General features: G+C 45.1%; 6 protein-coding genes across 7 annotated transcripts; all 6 read right to left on the reverse strand.

The window, feature by feature from the left end:
- Positions 1-186: 186 nt before the first annotated feature.
- LOC124184451 lies at positions 187-2,680 on the reverse strand. The gene is made up of 5 exons (XM_046574148.1): positions 2,578-2,680; positions 2,284-2,448; positions 2,041-2,213; positions 1,311-1,427; positions 187-726 (listed from the first exon to the last, which is right to left on the reverse strand). Exons 2-5 carry the CDS (start codon positions 2,446-2,448, stop codon positions 597-599), a joined length of 585 nt encoding a protein of 194 aa, XP_046430104.1. The 5' UTR covers positions 2,578-2,680; the 3' UTR covers positions 187-596.
- A 550-nt stretch (positions 2,681-3,230) lies between these two features.
- Positions 3,231-5,058, reverse strand: LOC124184607. Its single transcript, XM_046574499.1, has 4 exons — positions 4,952-5,058; positions 4,653-4,810; positions 3,535-3,642; positions 3,231-3,470 (listed from the first exon to the last, which is right to left on the reverse strand). The coding sequence occupies exons 2-4, from the start codon at positions 4,802-4,804 to the stop codon at positions 3,362-3,364; spliced, it is 369 nt and encodes a 122-aa protein (XP_046430455.1). The 5' UTR covers positions 4,805-4,810; positions 4,952-5,058; the 3' UTR covers positions 3,231-3,361.
- A 1,300-nt stretch (positions 5,059-6,358) lies between these two features.
- LOC124184490 lies at positions 6,359-8,530 on the reverse strand. The gene is made up of 4 exons (XM_046574236.1): positions 8,212-8,530; positions 6,900-7,108; positions 6,625-6,732; positions 6,359-6,527 (listed from the first exon to the last, which is right to left on the reverse strand). The coding sequence occupies exons 1-4, from the start codon at positions 8,350-8,352 to the stop codon at positions 6,374-6,376; spliced, it is 612 nt and encodes a 203-aa protein (XP_046430192.1). The 5' UTR covers positions 8,353-8,530; the 3' UTR covers positions 6,359-6,373.
- Positions 8,531-9,100: 570 nt separating this feature from the next.
- On the reverse strand, positions 9,101-11,024 carry LOC124184417. 2 transcript variants are annotated; one of them, XM_046574087.1, is made up of 4 exons: positions 10,857-11,024; positions 10,369-10,562; positions 9,759-9,875; positions 9,101-9,437 (listed from the first exon to the last, which is right to left on the reverse strand). In XM_046574087.1, exons 1-4 carry the CDS (start codon positions 10,947-10,949, stop codon positions 9,263-9,265), a joined length of 579 nt encoding a protein of 192 aa, XP_046430043.1. In that variant the 5' UTR covers positions 10,950-11,024; the 3' UTR covers positions 9,101-9,262. The 2 variants fall into 2 exon arrangements, with proteins under 2 accessions (XP_046430043.1, XP_046430044.1); XM_046574088.1 differs by having other exon boundaries at positions 10,638-10,937.
- Positions 11,025-12,364: 1,340 nt separating this feature from the next.
- On the reverse strand, positions 12,365-14,161 carry LOC124184399. The gene is made up of 3 exons (XM_046574040.1): positions 13,842-14,161; positions 13,317-13,612; positions 12,365-12,782 (listed from the first exon to the last, which is right to left on the reverse strand). The coding sequence occupies exons 1-3, from the start codon at positions 14,016-14,018 to the stop codon at positions 12,629-12,631; spliced, it is 627 nt and encodes a 208-aa protein (XP_046429996.1). The 5' UTR covers positions 14,019-14,161; the 3' UTR covers positions 12,365-12,628.
- Positions 14,162-15,252: 1,091 nt separating this feature from the next.
- LOC124185447 lies at positions 15,253-17,073 on the reverse strand. Its single transcript, XM_046576236.1, has 4 exons — positions 16,921-17,073; positions 16,130-16,304; positions 15,882-16,044; positions 15,253-15,503 (listed from the first exon to the last, which is right to left on the reverse strand). Exons 1-4 carry the CDS (start codon positions 17,071-17,073, stop codon positions 15,350-15,352), a joined length of 645 nt encoding a protein of 214 aa, XP_046432192.1. The 3' UTR covers positions 15,253-15,349.
- Between the last annotated feature and the right edge of the window lie 236 nt (positions 17,074-17,309).

Here is a 17,309-nt window from a genome sequence, read left to right on the forward strand (position 1 = left end):
AAAAGCTTATACGTAAGAAGGCAACGGTAATTTGACCAATAAACTGGGTAGTCATCGCGAAAGGTGATTACTATTTTATCAGTCGACTCCTTCACCGCCACATCAAAATACGAAACAGGAAGGAAGATACGGTCCAATTACTGTTGGAGGAGACTATTGAATAATGGATAATGAAATTCAGGAAACTGTCTAATAAAATTATTTTATTACTTCCACTTCTTATACATTAGTTATACATGAATTCACGATTTACGAGCTGAAATAAAATTCATTTAATATTTCTAAAAGCCTCGGGATATCTCGATCCGACTAGGGTCGATACGTATACATATATATATACATATATCTATAGATTTGTCTGACTCGTGGAATTTCTCATCTTGAACGAACACTGCGCATGTTATACACAATCGTATTGCGCAGGACGTAGCTAATGAACAAGTTGCCGGCAATATTAACGAATTGAAATCAGTCTGATTATCTGCATCGTGATTAGTTCGATAAAGTTTGCGGCAAGTTCTTCATTATAATATAGATCCATCGCACGAACTGCGTAATTCGCCTGTCAACAGGCCGTCACCGATTAAATTTGGGCTTCAAAATTCAACGTTGTATATGGAATGTTCACACGTTGGATACAGCGTCTCGCAATCTCCTTGAGTCGAGTGAGCGTAGTCATAAATCTGGTGTTCCACCGAGTCAAATTTCGATCCGTCTTTCGGCAAGCTGTTGACAGAAATGGGGGTGGATCGTACGACTGATTTTTCAAAACTTCCCAATGTCTTATCTAGTCGATTTAAATCAGTTTCGAAAGCAGGTCAAAGGATTATCGAAGCGTCTAATTGTAAGCGAAAAGATTTTCGGCTAACCTCGCGTTCGGACAAATATTTGCAGGACATGTTTTTCCCGAAATGGAACGGCAATAAAAACAACAAGTCAGCTCAACAAATAACAATGAATAATAATACTATCCTCGTGCAGCATAAAGGTATAACCTTATATCCGGTCGCTACAGGAGGGGTAAACAAAGGCCGTATAGCCGTGTGGTTATGTGCCACGTCTTAGGATAAGGGAAGTTTGAAAAAGGGCGAAGGGTTGGGTGGAAAAAAACGGGGAAAGGGTATCTGAAGAAGAAGAAGAAAGACGATCCGTATCTTGAGAGAGTTTGTAGTCATTCGGCGGATTTATACATTCCTACCCATTTTTCACCGCAGTGAAGATACTTGTAAGATTGATGATTTTGAGGTTCTTTTCCTGATACGTGCTTCGATTTAAAGACTTGAAAATCCCGGAGGCGGTACGGTACTCACCTGAAAGCGGCGTGCAGTACTTCTTGTACGAAGGTCCCCTGGCCGACGTTTGATTTCTTCCTCTTTCCGGCCTCGCAGAGTGCCTTTAGAACGCAGGCACGACCGTCTAGACCGGTCCTGTAAACGGAGCTTTTATCAGAGTCAAGAATTAACGAGAAGTAAGGTGAGTTCCGGGCTCCCGAGACGATGGAAAGGTTAATTAATCACCCCGCGAGTGAAGAAACGTACACACTAGACTTGCGGAACGCACCTGTAACTGCAATATTACCTCTGTACGTACTGCAGGACGAACGCGAATTTAATAATTTTTGGTCACTCAAACTGAGTACCGGACGAAAATTTCCACCGGATAGCTAACCCAGTGAGACGGGTTTAATTCACTTAGAAACAATTTCCTAGCTTTGGCGGCGAAATACGGAGATAAGACAAAACGGTGCCCGGCTGTAACCACTATTATTAACTTTCGGGCTTCCGCAACGTCCCGAGACTAGCATCAAAATGTGACCTGCATTTGTCATCGGAGCTGAGCAAGGCACCGCGCAGCTGTATGAATAATAACTTCTTCTAGTCCCAGGAGCTTTGAAGCGGACTACATTTTTCACGCTAACATTCCTGCACCGCCGTCGGACCAACGGCCCGATACCTTCAATTTCGGTACTCGAGCAGGTTCGTCTCAGGTGCAGCAAAAAGAATCCGGCGAGTAATTCGACGATGTTCATACTGTACTCACGATTGCAGCAATGCTTCAATCTTCGGGTAGACGACACTGCGGCTCCTTCGGTGCAGCAGATCCACCACCTTCTCGTCCACCGAGGATGGCAGCTCCCAGGCCATGGCAGCTGTCAGACCCAGGACCAAGTCGTCGGGCCTTCCATAGGCCTCGATAGTCAGACAGTAGACCAGCTGCGAAAGGAGTTATGAGTTAAGGGGGTACGACCGGACTCGACGTGTTCATGGGCGTGATTTTTTTCACCTGAATGTTGCTGCCCTGTGGAAATATCAGGTATCTCTTTCGCCTAGAAAGGATTCTCCCAGTGTCCGGAACTTCGAGGTTTTGACTGAATTCCGTCGAGTTTGCGAACACGAAGTTCAGGCAAGTCACGGCGAAGAGTAAGTTGTTCAGTAGCTGTCTGCCCATCTGGAACGAACGAACGTCTGTTTTTGCAGTTGTCAATGTGTCGGGTACTCGCGGCTGTTATTCTTACTTGTTTGATATTAATTTCTTCTAAATCAATGACTGTGTACTCTTGTAAAACGTAGTCGTTACCTTCGGGTTTTTCACGTCTCTCGAATGATCCCGAATGCCGTTGTAATACGCGAACACGGTATTCGACGCGTGTGAATAGTATTGATATTCGTCGACGTTTGGTGCCTAGGCCTCATGCTACTGGGCAAAACGATAGGATCCAACGGTTGTTCCACTCGCCTACATTTTTACGTTTAGTTGGTAATTCGTTGATTCAACAACGCGGTCAGCTCCCCGACGCCACCACCGCACTAATAGTTGTTTTATATGGTGCGAAACTAAGCAGCAATTTATCAAAACCGAGGGATTCAACCGACGTGTGAACTGACGGATGGTCCTTGTTCAACACGACGTTTATTGAAGATGAGATGAATTAATGATTCGACTCTTCATTTTATCCCGTTTTCAAGCAAGACTCGTTAATGTACGTATAATTGCGATCCAAGTAACAGCCTTGCCGCCAACGTCGAATACACTGAAATTCCTCGCCCCTTCGCCCCTCTGATAACCGATCAAAAATATCATTGATTTTTACTCCAAATGTCGAACAGCAATATTTTCAAAAATCTCGTGACGCCAATGAATGCTCATTTTTCCGTAGTAAACTCATTTCTCTCTGGTTTAGAATCGCTTTATTTCTACATATGCACGTGAATATTTACATTTAATTGCCACTCCAGGTTTGAAACATATTAGATAAGAGTTACCGTACGAAAAACGGCCGTGTGATGAAAAAACAAATTTTCTTACAGAATTTGTGAAAATAATACATATAATGAAACGATTCGCGTGGATATCTTTCTGTTCATTCCAAGTACGCATCAATCCCACTGAAATCCAATGGACAAATACTTCTGTAGTCGTCGCAGCTCAGCGCATCTCGTGTCGATGTATAATTGCCCTCACTCGTATACCTGGAATAATTTCAGAGTATCATGCTTCGCAGGTCGGGCTTGTTTTGCGATAACGCTGACTAACCTCAGAAAGAGTCTGACGATCTTCGCCATGACTCCGCTCTTCTGACTGACGTAATCCGTTGCTTGGCAAATGTTATTCAAGAGACAGGATTTACCGTCAAAACCGTGTCTAAAAAGAATTGAAAGAAATTGAAAGAATAACTTTCGCCAAGTCCTTTAGTTTTCTACGCGTATTTTTTGTGTCCAACGATTCAAGTACCTAGCTGCATTTTTTCCCCACCATTTCCGCATCCTAAAAATTCTTTACCCTCATCCTGCCTTTTTTCTACCCTCCCCCCCGACTTTGCCTTTCGTTCAATGTGAAATACATGTCAGATGTCCACGCCTTCACACCGCGAGTTATTCTCAACAAATTTCAATCTACACTCGTGTAACAATCTGTCAATGAGAACTTTACGTTAAGAAACAATCACATGGATCTACCGCCGCCATATCAACTCGTTTCATATATTTATTGTTATTTTGATCACGATCAAGTCTCATTGAAATCTAAATACATGTAATCCTTTAGTTCGCATTACAAGTGTTTCACGTGATATTCGAAGCTAACGTAACGCAAGAGTAAACGTGAACAGGAGTTTCAAGTGTGGTTCACGACGACCGATTGATTCCGGCAAAGTTTTCACTATATTATTAACGATCAGAATTCTCGATCACGAACAGTGCAGCCCAGCCCTGAAGCTTTTCTTTTCAATCGTAGAGAGTTTTGTTATTCCATGGCTGGCCCGACTTTTCTCCCGTGCAGGCAGAGCGCGTTGCTTGGATATTATATACTAACGGCGGAGCGAAGAACAATGGGGAAAACAAACAAACAATTCTCTCTTTAGTCCGACTCACCGGCCAGCCGCGAGCCCCCGTGGCACTAAAAATATTGAAAAGAAGAACAGCGCGACCGGTGAAAACTTTTTCCATGATTCGTGGAAATCCTCTCGTTCCCGGATATTCAAATATCATTCGTCCGTCGGGGTAATAAAAGAGAGAACGAATCTGTGAAGAGGAAAAAAATCCGCCCAAACGATCCCCTTGTTTCGCGGTGACGAGGATGTCCCACCGACGTGTGGAAAAAGTAAAACCCGGTCTCGCTTCCTGCCCGATTTTTTCAACAACTGATCGAATTACCTGTTGAACAGAAATTCTAAATCGTCGTGCAGCGCTCTGATCGATCTTCTCTTCGGGTTTTCATCGCCGGCCGGAACTGGCCACGTTACTTTAAATCCAGCCACATGTGCGAAGATCGTCGTAGACTTCAGTATTATATCCTTAAAGTTCATCCTGAGCTATGACGTTAGCGAAAGAGAGAGAGAAAAAAAAAACAAACATGCAAAGTGTGTACCATTTTCCGTCGATCAATCGATATTTTCGGCACGCTCTAACCGTTCCTCGAATTAGGCTGCTCGATTAGACAAGTTAATACTCACGAAGAATGTCGAGCCTTTTCGGATCCCCACCACTCGTTTGGCTCTTGACCTGCCGGTTGCCGTAACAACCGCGAGGATCGACAGAAGCAGAACCGTCCAGACTACGAGCTTCATTACTCACCGACTGACTCGCCTACTTCTCCGCTATCCAAAGTATACCATGACGCGTGTGTGCACGTGTACGTGAACCCTCCAGCACGTGGACGCAGAAGGAGAATTAGTTAAATTAGTTTTGACTTTCTGAGACAGTTTCCGGAGAGCCTGATTTGTCTTGGGTTTATACCGCGGCCTCCGGTGCACCAATTACCGCCTGGGAGCAATAAACGTTGATTCCGCGAGATACACACTGGATGGTTAATTTAATTGGAGTCCCCACTAAGCGGAGCAATTTTGCACAAATCTATCCGACACACCGGCCCGGAATGATTGCAGTTTATTCCGTCCCGTCTCGCGTTTCGACTCTTCTTCTCGATGCGACACTCCGCGGACACTGCGTCGTCTTACCTCCCGCAGTTTGGTGACCCTGCAACGTTCTATGCATAATACGAATGAAAGACCAAACAACGCGGAGGAATCCGTCGCGTCATCTCCATCCATTAGCGCCTCAAGCTCTGACCATTAAACCCTGCGCGTGTCAAGTCCGACGAAAGTAACCAAATGCATGTGATAGTATTTGCGGATGCACTTACCTTCGCTGTAAGTGCAAAACTCCCTCTGACAAACGTGAAATTCGTCAAGACTGAAAGGTAACGCGCAGCTGGTTACCACCGATTCATCTTTATCCTATGGTCGATCAGACGGGTGGTGAAAGTGAAAACGATTCGAAGCTTTGTATCAGTGATTTCTGATCGAGTATTCAACTGAGAATGACTTGCAAGCCCTCGAATAACATACCTTCGCACCTCCCAATCAGTGAACAAACTCTCACGTGAGACGACTCAGCGAGATCGCATGCTCAGTGTTTCCCCAAATTATTGTTAGCAAAAGCTAATTCGTTTGATTTAGCGTGGTACTTGGTAGACCACGTCTAGTGTCAATACGAGACCATCTTGATATGGTACTCATGGCCGGTAGGTACTTGGCTCGCTGCGTTAGAACCAAGTTTTCGCGTAACCATCGTAAGGTCATCAAAGTTGGCCGCACATGTTTTCAAGTTTTCTCTCCCCGTTAAAGAGTATACCATAGGTCGTTACGGTCACCGCGAAACTTTTCCTCTCATTCACCTCGACGACCTAGAAATTCGGCAAAACTTTTCAACTGTGTTGTCTCGACACACTTGTGGACGCTCGGAGAGAATGACCGGAAGATGGCTAGACAGAGGTGGACGGTGGTAGTCGAGCCTTACGGGGGTCCTTGGATGTTATCAATTACGCTCGACAATCAAAGCCGCGATTTATTCGTGCCGATCTTATTATTATTAACCTAGTTGACATATTTTGTAATTGACACGTGGTCCAGTATCCCGTGACCGTACGGACAGCCCGGAAACAATGCCGCGCAATCCTCTCCTCGTATTCCGGCCTTCTTCGCATTAACGTAATCTTCGTCAACGGAAGTATTACCGCCGTAATCGGGCCTGAAATGGTGAAGTAATTGTAACAAAACCAGCCTCTCCCCAGTTCCACAATATTTGTGCCAGGGTCAGGGTACTATTAACAATGCTGTCTACGTACGTCAATAGCAGATGAAGAAGCTCTCCAACCAGACCTTCTTCGTGAAGCGGAGTCTCTGCAGCCTCGCAAATGCCCCGCATTATGCACTCCTTGCCGTTGGCACCGCTCCTGCAACGCAGAGACTTCGGTAATACGAGTTGAAAAACAGCTCTGAGTAAGTGAATATTGGCGTGATATTCGTACAGCAAAACGAAGATACGCAAAGCGATAGAAAATGAGCGATTCGAGTGTCGGCAAAACTTCGTACAGAGTTGAGATTATTGCCGGATAGGAACCTGTCAAACTGTTGTTCCAACATACTGTAGGCGATTTCCCTCTCGTAATGCGAAGAGCTGCGACGGCGACGGCGAGTTGTGCTCGATGGCGAGAACAAATTCGTGAAGAAGGTGGCGTTGGTCGGAAGAGGGTACTGGAACTGCATGTTTTGACCGTAGACCAGAGTACGACCGGGTATGGCGATGGGTATACCTACACCAATGATGAGCTGGAAGTAATGCGGAAAATTCGGTTATTCTGCTAAAGGGAGCTTTTTTCGTACCTTTAACGCCTCGCTCGTTCTCTCGCTGTGAGGAAATGCACGCGATGCGACGCGGGGTGAAAGCGACGATAAAACCTTGGGGCGCCCCGGAAGCTTGCATCGCATCGGAACGGGGAGTCAGTAAAACACCGTGAGTGGCTTATTTTTTTCAGATGAGTAACGCGCGTAAAATCATTTTGTCGAATCATATTTCACGGGGCAAAAATACTTGGCGATAAAGCGACGGTGCGGAGGGATAGAAGAAGGAGGAAAAATTACCGGCGAGCTTTTCCCGAGCTTACCGTTGCCCAGCTCGGTGGGTATGATATTCGAAACCAGTGCCATCAAACCCGCGTAGAATTTCTCTTTCTGTGTGCTTCAACTTTTTGAATAGATATCGTATGCTTTTTGTTGGCCCGCAGCAATATTACTTCGCCGTAAAAGTTTACAGTTTTTTTTACAAGTTATTCACCCCCGTGTAGGTTTTCCTCCAAGACCACCCTCGATTCGAATCTGTCGATGGATATAGTTTTCATGGAGAAAATATTGTGGAAGTCGCGATGAAATGGTTTTCCTCGGTTTCTCGAATGCACAACTTTTTTCCTATGTCATTCACCCCTGTGGACAACTTTTCTTCGGAATACTTTTTCCAAGAATCGGAACTGATAACAAACATTTCTCTTACCCAAAGCCACACGTACGAGGTCTCTTAACTTCGAACATAAAACTCATTAAAATTTCACGATCTACACCTCCGCCGCTATTGAAATTTAATTTCACGTTGTAACCAGCTTGCTGAGTATAAAGGGCAAATCCGCTCATTAACTTTCAATGACGAACCATCACGCGGCATCGAGTTCACGTATCAATTATTTACCCAACAACCGTGAGGCGCTAATTTATTGATCACGCGAAGACTTTACACCCACGTGTCGTTGGTGATGACATGCAAATAGCACTCGGCTCGTTAATTTCTTTGACGTTAAGTCGTGCAACGGATTTAGTGCATACTAGTGATTTTTCTTATCCTCACACATCACGTTTAACGATGCAATTTTTTATTTCATTACCTTAAACGTTCCTCCATAAGGTTCGACCAAAATCGGTGAGTAGACTTGTCTCTTGTCTCTTCTATCGCTGTCGTCACGATCCGCCAGAGCCGCGACTGAAAGTATGGTTAAAGCCAGTAGCGCATCACTGATTTTCATCATTATCGTATCCTTGAGTTGCACACGAGCTTCGCCAAAAACTTCGGCGCACTTTCTTCGGTAAAGTTCAGAGAGGATTTAAGAAAACACCGTAGGAGCTTGGAGGAAATAATACGAAGTGACTACTTCGCTGCCAGTTATCCGTTGTCGGAAACGTTGCTTGCTTCGAACGAGTTTTGTGAACGTCCACTAGAGTCAAGACAAGCCGGGAAGGGTGTTTGTTCAAAATTGCTTACACTTGAAATTACAACGTATGACGTCACTGCTCGAAGGAACGGAACACGATGTGAAATCGAGACAAGCGTACCGGTAATCAATTATCATAAGACCTGTTTCAACTTTATGAAACGTGACAACTCGCGTCAAATGCTTTCAGGCAAAACGGATCACGCTGCTTATCACTCTGATTCGGGTATTGCATTCATTCACGGCCGAATAAAGTATATCCGCCACCCTTGCTTGGCTCGAATTTCCGGTTAAAAAAAGGCCCTCGCCGATTTAAAGATATCGTGACCTTTGGTGACCTCCGCGAATGTAGATGCCGGATCTCTTCTTTGATATAATCTCCCCTCGCGCCCATCTCCCGTAAGCCAAGGGAAACTTGTTGGCCAATTTATTTCCCCGTCTTTATTCCCCGGCATTATAAGATACGGCGCCGGTTGCCTCGCGCATGGGATACGCGGTAATAAATTGATGGAAAAAAAGAAAATCTTTCTTTTCGATTATCTATAGAAACTTATACTTTATTTGACGCGTCGTTTAACGTCGATTACAGTTTGCGTATAATGTACGTCGAAATAAACTCGGGACATTTTGAAGATTGTATGAAATTACAGGTGCAATTAAACCAACGCATTGAGACTTCTTCGCGTCTCTACGTCGTAAATAATTTCAATCCTATGTAACTAGATTTTTACTGCAGATTCGCTCGTAAAACTTCCGTAAAGGAATCCAACGGCGATTTGATGCAATCAGGATAAGCCGAGATGCAGTCCCCGCCTTCCTTGCCTATCCTCTCCGCCTCGTGGTACATCTCGTGAACGCTACGGTGATTGAAATCAAAGGCCTCCGGCAGATCCTCCGACGGTCTGGAATCGCCAAGTTTTTACTGCTGGCTGACGTTATTACAGCGGCGGAAAAGGGACTGGGAGTCGAAGGATTTCGATTTTAGCTTCGAATTCCCCGATAGAAACTTGCCGCCGTTACGACGATCGTAAAAATTTGATTTTTCAGGCGCGACACTAGCACTTCGAACAATTACCCCGGACGTTAGAACGGCAATGCATTAGCGCCGAAGGGGGTGGAGATCTATAGCGACTTTTACCCACGTTTCCATCGCGTTCATTGAGGATCGTTTCGTTCATTAGCCTTTGCCGAACAGCTGGTCTCGACAAAACTAATTAACTTACGTTAGAAGCAAGTGGACGACTTCTTCGACGAAGTCCTGCCCGTCTCTTTCGAGCGGACTCTCGGCCAGTTCGCAGATACTTCTCAGGAGACATTCTCGTCCATCGTTCCAGCCATTCCTGTAAATTAATCAATTTTCATTCCTTCGCCGTGCGGTAATTAAGTCTCCCTTTCACTTCGCCGCTTTGAAGCTACTCGGATATACGCGTATTATTATACATTACGTACAAACTCGATGAAATTTCATCGCAAATCATGGAGACTCGCATGCTTGTACAAAACTGAGAACCGATTCGAACTTGGCTTATAAGTTTACCAAATTTTAACCGTTAAATTATTTACGTTCATACGCGGCTGAAACTATCCAGTTCTCGAATAACTTCACGCGGTGTTGGTGGAGCCTGTATATTCGTACGCGCATACGTAGAAACTGCACAAAGTTTAGATTGTTTCGGTGCATTATTTCGTGGGCCACATGCTGAGTATTTCGGGCGTGTATAAGGTACAGAACATTACCGACTGCGGTGTTGGAATTGAATTTGATGGTTTTTTTTCTGAACGTAAAGTTTACCCGCTCGCTAGACGAATGTTTGGTAACCCTCAATCTCTTACTCGTCAAGCAAGTTCTCGATGCTCGCGTAAGTGTCCTCCAACGTCAAATCTCTGGTGGATCTTGCGGGAACTATGGTTGGCTCAAATTGCGTCAAATTATATGGCAATGTGAACTGAAGTTGAAAGCCGACCGAGTAGACCATAGCTCTGTTCCGCAAGTTCAGTTCTACAGGAGTCGAGAGCCCGAACGTGATCTGAAAAATGGATTGTAGTGCAGGGGTTTTGAAAAATTCAAAGGAGCGGCGCTTCGTCCTGATATTCGTACTTACAGGGTGTTTCATTTTCAATCATGAATTGGGATATCCCGAACTACGTTAGTGGAAAAAGTCGACAAGCGATTTGAGGCACGCCACCCTCGGGATTTTATTCGTTTCTTGGGATTTCTCGCAGCAGGAAATCAGAGGAGATGGGTAGTCGAGTTGGCAAAGTAAAAATGGCTGGCGAGGAAGATACCGAAGCGACGAAAGAGATGTCTGAGAAATACAAACCTGAAACACTGTGCCTTGGGGATACAATAAAACTGACAAGCCCCTGACCAGGGAAAGAGTGGAGAAAATTAGTAAAAGATCCACGCGAAACATCGTTACGAAGTAGCACCGTCGTTTGAGCCATAACCAACAGCACTCCGGGCGATTCTTGTATTTACCCAAGTAATTGAAGCTCGACGCTCGTTGGCTGAGACTCGTTCGACGCTCCTGACGCTTCTCGACGCCGTCATCGCCACATCGTTATTTTACAAAGGCGCTAAAAGTACACATTCGTTTAATACGTCACGCGGATAGCTCTTGCACAGGTGGGCGCAGCTGTACCGAAGGTTTTTTTCCATTCAAAATGCAACGCACGTTGTAGCGAAACGTTAATTGCGCTCCACGTTCAAACTGCAGCAGTTTCACATCCGAGGAGAGAAATGATTTCGCTACACGGCTCGTTGGATCCGCATTAATTATATCTACCGCCGGCCGACACCTCGGTAAGTGTTGAAACGAGAGTTAAAGAAACTGCGTTGAAAAGTTTCACCTGCATTGCAACGTATAATACGAATGACTTTTCGTTCATCTCCGAAAGCTCGAAAATAATTATAACTCAAACTTATACTCGTACAATGCTCGTATCGAAAATTCATTTGTACGAGTATTCGAGAGATCTTGAAGAAAATAAGCGGAACGTTTCCTTTCGCAAAGAACTTCGATCTTTTACCGTTGAGAACCGTAAATTATTAGGCGTACGTGCATAGCAGGCGCATACTGGAAACTAGAAGTATAACACTTTTCCCAGAAGATGTTTCTCAAACAGATCGTTACACCCGACTCGGCGGTCAGATATACATATTGACATTGCACCGAGCCCGGTGGCTGTGTGCACATCCAGTTTCTCCCGTGTTTTACCTCCGATTTTTCTCTCCCATTTATTCCGCTCAGTTTCTCCTTTCCCCCGTTTACGAAAGATGCACTTTATTCCGCTCGACGTGGTGATGAGTACCCGTCTTCGTCGATTCGAATGAGGGCATAAATATGTAAATCTATATTAAAAACTCGTATGAAAGTTGGAAAACATTTCGTGGCATGGATCGATCAGGGCTGGGATATTTACCAGCGACTTCAATTCCTCGCACAGAAGTCACTGCAACGTTCAAGTTTGCAATATTAACCCAGAAGTCGGCAAAGAACTCCGGCCGAATGGCAAATGGCCGCCGAAAAGTCTTCTCAGGAACGGTCAAAGTTCCGAACATTCTGCGGCTTATGAGATCGTTCGGATCACTCCACCCTAACCTGGTCATAACCATTCATTTGTCTCTTCGATGCTTATACAGCGCGCATAAATCGCAGAACGGGAACTTGCGGGGTTTTGTAATCGAAGGTACGGATGCCACCTGCCACTCAAATCTTCAATCATAATCAGCGAGTGTACAGCATATAATGAAAACAATCTTTATTCAATCGTCTTTAACTTACTTCGAGTTCTTTTCTCTCTTTTTTTCTTTCGATTTGTTCATTTATTTCGCATTCACAGTCGAACTAGATGCAACAAAACTATTTTGAAAGTCATCACACGTCACGCTTGTCACTCGCGTCCAACGGTGTCTCTGCGATATTTGAAACACTTTTTCGCTCGGGTGTTGATTCGAGTATGTTTATTGGATCCTGAGCGCTGCCTGCTTCGTTCCGAATCTTGATAATTTCCGACAAGAAGGGCATCAGCTTCACGTTTCCCACGTAAAAGAGTAAGAAACGTTCGTGAGACGAAGAAGATCGGAACATAATCAATGATAGATCGTTGTGAATATGTCGAGAATGCTTTCCTTGCATTCGGGGTAAAGCTCCGAGCAGTGATCTCCGTCCTTATGACCTTGGAGTTCAGCGGCGTGATAATCTCGATCGTCGTATTCGTCCAGTTCCTCCTTGGTGCTCGAAGGCCTGCGTTAAAAATCAATTGACACGATCAATTTAAACGACCATTGTGTATTTTGCACGGCGACGATTGCGAAGCGTGGACATAATGAAAAGAAAAGTAAAGTTCATACGAGAATAAATAACGATGAATAGTTTGGAAAGATTCTTGATCCGGCCTATAACACACTCTAAGAAGCAGCCTCCGAAAGCACAGGCGGCGCCGCTTCGTCGACGATGCGAGTCAAACTAAATAACGATTTGCACATTTTAGCGGGGCACAAAAAGGTCTCCGTGAAAAGAAAATAGAAGACGATCTCCTCCGGCTCTTCATGGTCTAGCGGGCTTTCCGCGGCTCGAGTCCCTTCCTACCGATCATCTGGCTCGATGGAAGCATCGCGAGGACGCTAAACTTTTGCCGTGAAAAAATCTTCCCGGACTCGAGACTCGGCGCGAGGTTTACCTTATTTATATTCTCGCGAAAAGGGGAAACAAAACTAGCTTTACACGCTCTCGCGTTAACTCTACGTTCTCCGACACCTACGACGGCGTAATTCTTACGTGAGGAAGGCGTGGACGAGCTCGCCGAAGAGTCCGTGGTTCGCGTTGAAAGGGACGTTGGCTGCCTCGCAGATCGCCCTCAGGATACACCCTTTGCCACCGTAACCGAAAACCTCGGAGGCCGTTTCCAAGATCTTGTATATGCTCCACCGGCTCTTGGTCGACCTCGCGTAGTAGACTCCGGGCTCCGTGTAGTAGGTCGAATTGTCCGGAAGTGCGTAGAGCATCTTCGTGAAGGCGCCAACGATCACGCTCTCCTGCTGTAGCTGCAGCGGAGTACCGAGACCGAAAATGAGCTGTGAAAACGAAACGGGTCATATTGAGCTGCAACGCGAACATTGGCGATAAGAATTAAGGACGAAGATCCTTTTTGTCCGACGCTTCTGTCCAACCTGCGCCGATCAATAACGATAAGTGCCAGGATGTCATCGTGATCGCGGAATAACCTCGCGTCCGACACAAGGGTGCGAACCCTTGCAGTCCGGCATGCTTTGCGGAATATCAGAGACTTCGTCCATTACTCACCAGCATATCAGAGGAGCTTGGATAGACCAGAGTTCTCCTCTCGCGGGACAAAACATCGTAGTTTGTGTCCGCGGTGTCGTTGTAGGATAAATTTTCGGCGCTTTCGTTATACTCTGCGGATGAGCCGGCAAACGCGAGGTTGAAAAACGTCGCGAGGAAAGCGAGCGGGAACCGCATGTTTTCAGTTTACGTTTTAACCGTGTTATAAAACGTCAGAGAGTTGTTCACTCGCGACGAGAGTCTGGGTTGAGACAGTTACGGAGACTAAAGAAGACAACGGGTGTGAGAGATTTTTTTTCGACCGTTAACTAAGCCGCGCCCGTGTGGAAGGACCGCCGGAATAAGGCTCGCCATTAGCACCTCGGCGAGGTGTCAAATGCTCGAAAAACACCTTTCTGGTTCGGATAAACTCGATCTAACGGTCCTCGGGTGGCGCAGTTACTCGAGTTAACCCTGCTCAAGATCCTGAAGTTTGAGTCAGCTGCAAACTATGGAGCAATAAAAAATCGGTTATGTTCTTTTCAGTTTCGATGTCGAGTCACTCCGGAGCCACTGCGGAGAGACTGGACGGTCAATAAAACGTCAGCCGCAAATCGCATCAAGGGATGAGAAGGCGGAGAGTCCTAATCTCCTCCATTTATATAACGTCGTATCGTAGTAAACAATAGACCGCTCAGATGTAACGACCTGAAATTCGTTGCTCCCGGAAGATACAGCATCTTTTACCATCCTGATTCTTCCTCTCCATCCTCTGACGTTTTCTCTCTCTCTTTGTCTTTTTCTTTCTTTGCTTTCTTTCGCTTACGGGCAAAAGTCGGACTCTCCAGGATCACTACAATTCATTTGTCACGTTTCCCGAATCGCTGCGTTGAAGCCTAACGATAAGGAGACTAGACATGTCACCTTTGGCCCGAACAATTGGTCCTCGAAACAGGGACGATGGCCGTGGCATAACTTGGTCGCGCACGCTGGAAATTGGCGTGCAGAGGAATTTACAGAAATTTATTAGGTGCGTGACAATGACGATAAACTCCTCTTCCCATTATCGCTTCGGCATCGAAAGTGGAACGATCGATTTTATTAACCTATCAAGATATCTTCTTCGTTGATTCTCAATATAACTTTTATCAGGAGCTTGCCTTTATGTACCTGTCTTATTAAAAGCGTAAAAGAATAAACGAGCGACATTAACTTGACAGCCCACTTTTACTCCCTGTCTCATTCCTTCTTTTTCTCTCTCTCTATAAATGATCTGCCAAATGGTGATCTGGATTTTATTTCTCACCCGTAAGTTACAGTCGTTTCGTCTTTATGTATACGATTAGAATATTTTAAGCGTGATCGAACCGAAATTGGATAGAAAATGTTCTCGTTAGATCATCAGAAACAAAACGTCGATCTTAAATCCACGCGGTTCAACGCCGTGATCGCATCTCGATACTGAATATAAGGTGAGGAAATTAATCATGGTAAATCATTTTTACATCGCGGGTCATAACCTCTAGGGATTAATCGTCCGACTCGGTGAAATATTCAAGAGGACTGATCTCGCATTCCGGAAAAAACATCCGGCATTTTTCCAAAGATCTTCGTCCGAGTGACTCGGCCGCAAGATATTCTTGATCGGTGCTCTCCAAGAACTCTTCTGCAGTCGAGGATGGTCTGGAATAAAATAATCACGGTCATTAAGCAGCAACTAAAGGCGTCGAATCGAATACCGGAGTATCTTGACCTTTTACAAAGGATGAGCAGAGAGGCAAAAGGCTATATCAAACAAATGAGCTGGACTGGTCGTAATCCGGGCTGGTAGATTTATTCAAAAGCCAAGTTTATTACCGAATAGCTGACGAATGCGACACGGTTTACTCCCGGAAGAGCAAAACGGCACTGACTCAATTACCGTTTAGCGATATTTTGGGTCAACTTTGTGTGCTTTAGGGGTGGAAATTGAGCCGCCAATATTTAGCGGGCCTATTACGCAGCGCGCCGGATATAATGCCGTTAACTTTGAAGCTGTTTTATGTGGTACACTCGACTTACGTGAGAAAAAGATGGAGAAGTTCACCAAAAAGTCCGTGGTTCTCGCCGAACGGCTCTCCCTCGGCCGCCTCGCAAATCGCTCTTAACAAACAGGACTTTCCACTCCCGAAAATATTAAAAGCCGACTCCAGCATCCTGTAAGTTTCCCAACGTGTCGTACTTCCTGCAAAACGATTCTCTGGAGCGAATTAGCAGTCGACTTTAGGGACCTTCCAAATCATTATCGAACAGCTTGTGAAAATCGGTACCTTTTCGATTAGCCTCGGCATCGGGTTCGAGCGAATCCTCGCCGTAAATCGATCTCTCGTAGCGCACGTGGGGGTCCAAGTACGACGTGGCGTTGTAAGGCAGGTTGTAATTGTTCTTCACAACGTATCCGACTATCAGCCCACCCTCCATGGGAAGTCCAAGCCCGAGAATTAGCTGAAAGATTTATGAGGATTGACCCTGACTAAAGTGACTATGAATATCCGGGTGCGTTTATCTGCCGACTGCTGTGTTGATTGTGAATTTGAAACCAGATATCACATATTCAAGATCTTGGATCCAGCATGGAGGACAAGAAACAAGAGACAGCTGACTGGATTCGCCGTAGTGAATTTTGAAAATCTGATTTGGGATTCGTAATCAGCGACCCCGATAACCTACAATTTATGTAAAACATGTATATGTGTAAAGGAGTAACTTTCTCGAAAATGAATTATTCTTTCAATTTTCACAATTTTTTTCAATTCATTTGTTTCTCACAATAATATTTTACATTGTATCGCAATAATGACTTTCGAGTATTGAAAAACTGTCAGTATACTATCAGAAATCGCAAAACGCCGCAAGAAGATATGTTGAAAAGTTCTCTGAATATCCAAAAAATGAATATAAAATAGGTGGTAAGAATACTCACCACCATCACTCAAGGGGTTAAGGGTGGCTACAGGATAAGGTACTCGAGAAAAGCTGGGTGGAAACTTTCCTGCGAAACCTCCACGGTCTTATACGGCTTTTTTATTAATTGTAAAATGGCTCGAAACAAGGGAATTACCTGCACTTTTGTCGGGGCGTTACCAACCCCTGGCTTCGGGTAGACCAAATACCGTTTTTCCCTATCTTCGACACCCTCGGACGATTCTATTTCACGGAATATCTGCTGCGAACTGGTCAGCAGTACAAAATACGTAAGCAAATACCTTCGCATCGTCTGACCGTCGACTTTATGCAATCCACCGGTAATTGTTTCTCTGCAACAGAGCCGTAGCAATTAGCCTGCGGAAGCTCGACGTACTCTTCGTAACTGAATTAGTGCATTTTAATCATCGCTAACCCGAGCAGCAAAATCCGAACACTCTGTGCTGTTGCGGGTGTGAGTTAATTTTATTCCAATCTGTCTGAGGAAACAGCTGGAGCTTCGACTCTCCGGCATCGCTAATTGGA

The sequence above is a fragment of the Neodiprion fabricii genome, chromosome 6, assembly GCF_021155785.1.
Source record: "Neodiprion fabricii isolate iyNeoFabr1 chromosome 6, iyNeoFabr1.1, whole genome shotgun sequence".
Taxonomy (NCBI): Eukaryota; Metazoa; Arthropoda; class Insecta; order Hymenoptera; family Diprionidae; genus Neodiprion; species Neodiprion fabricii.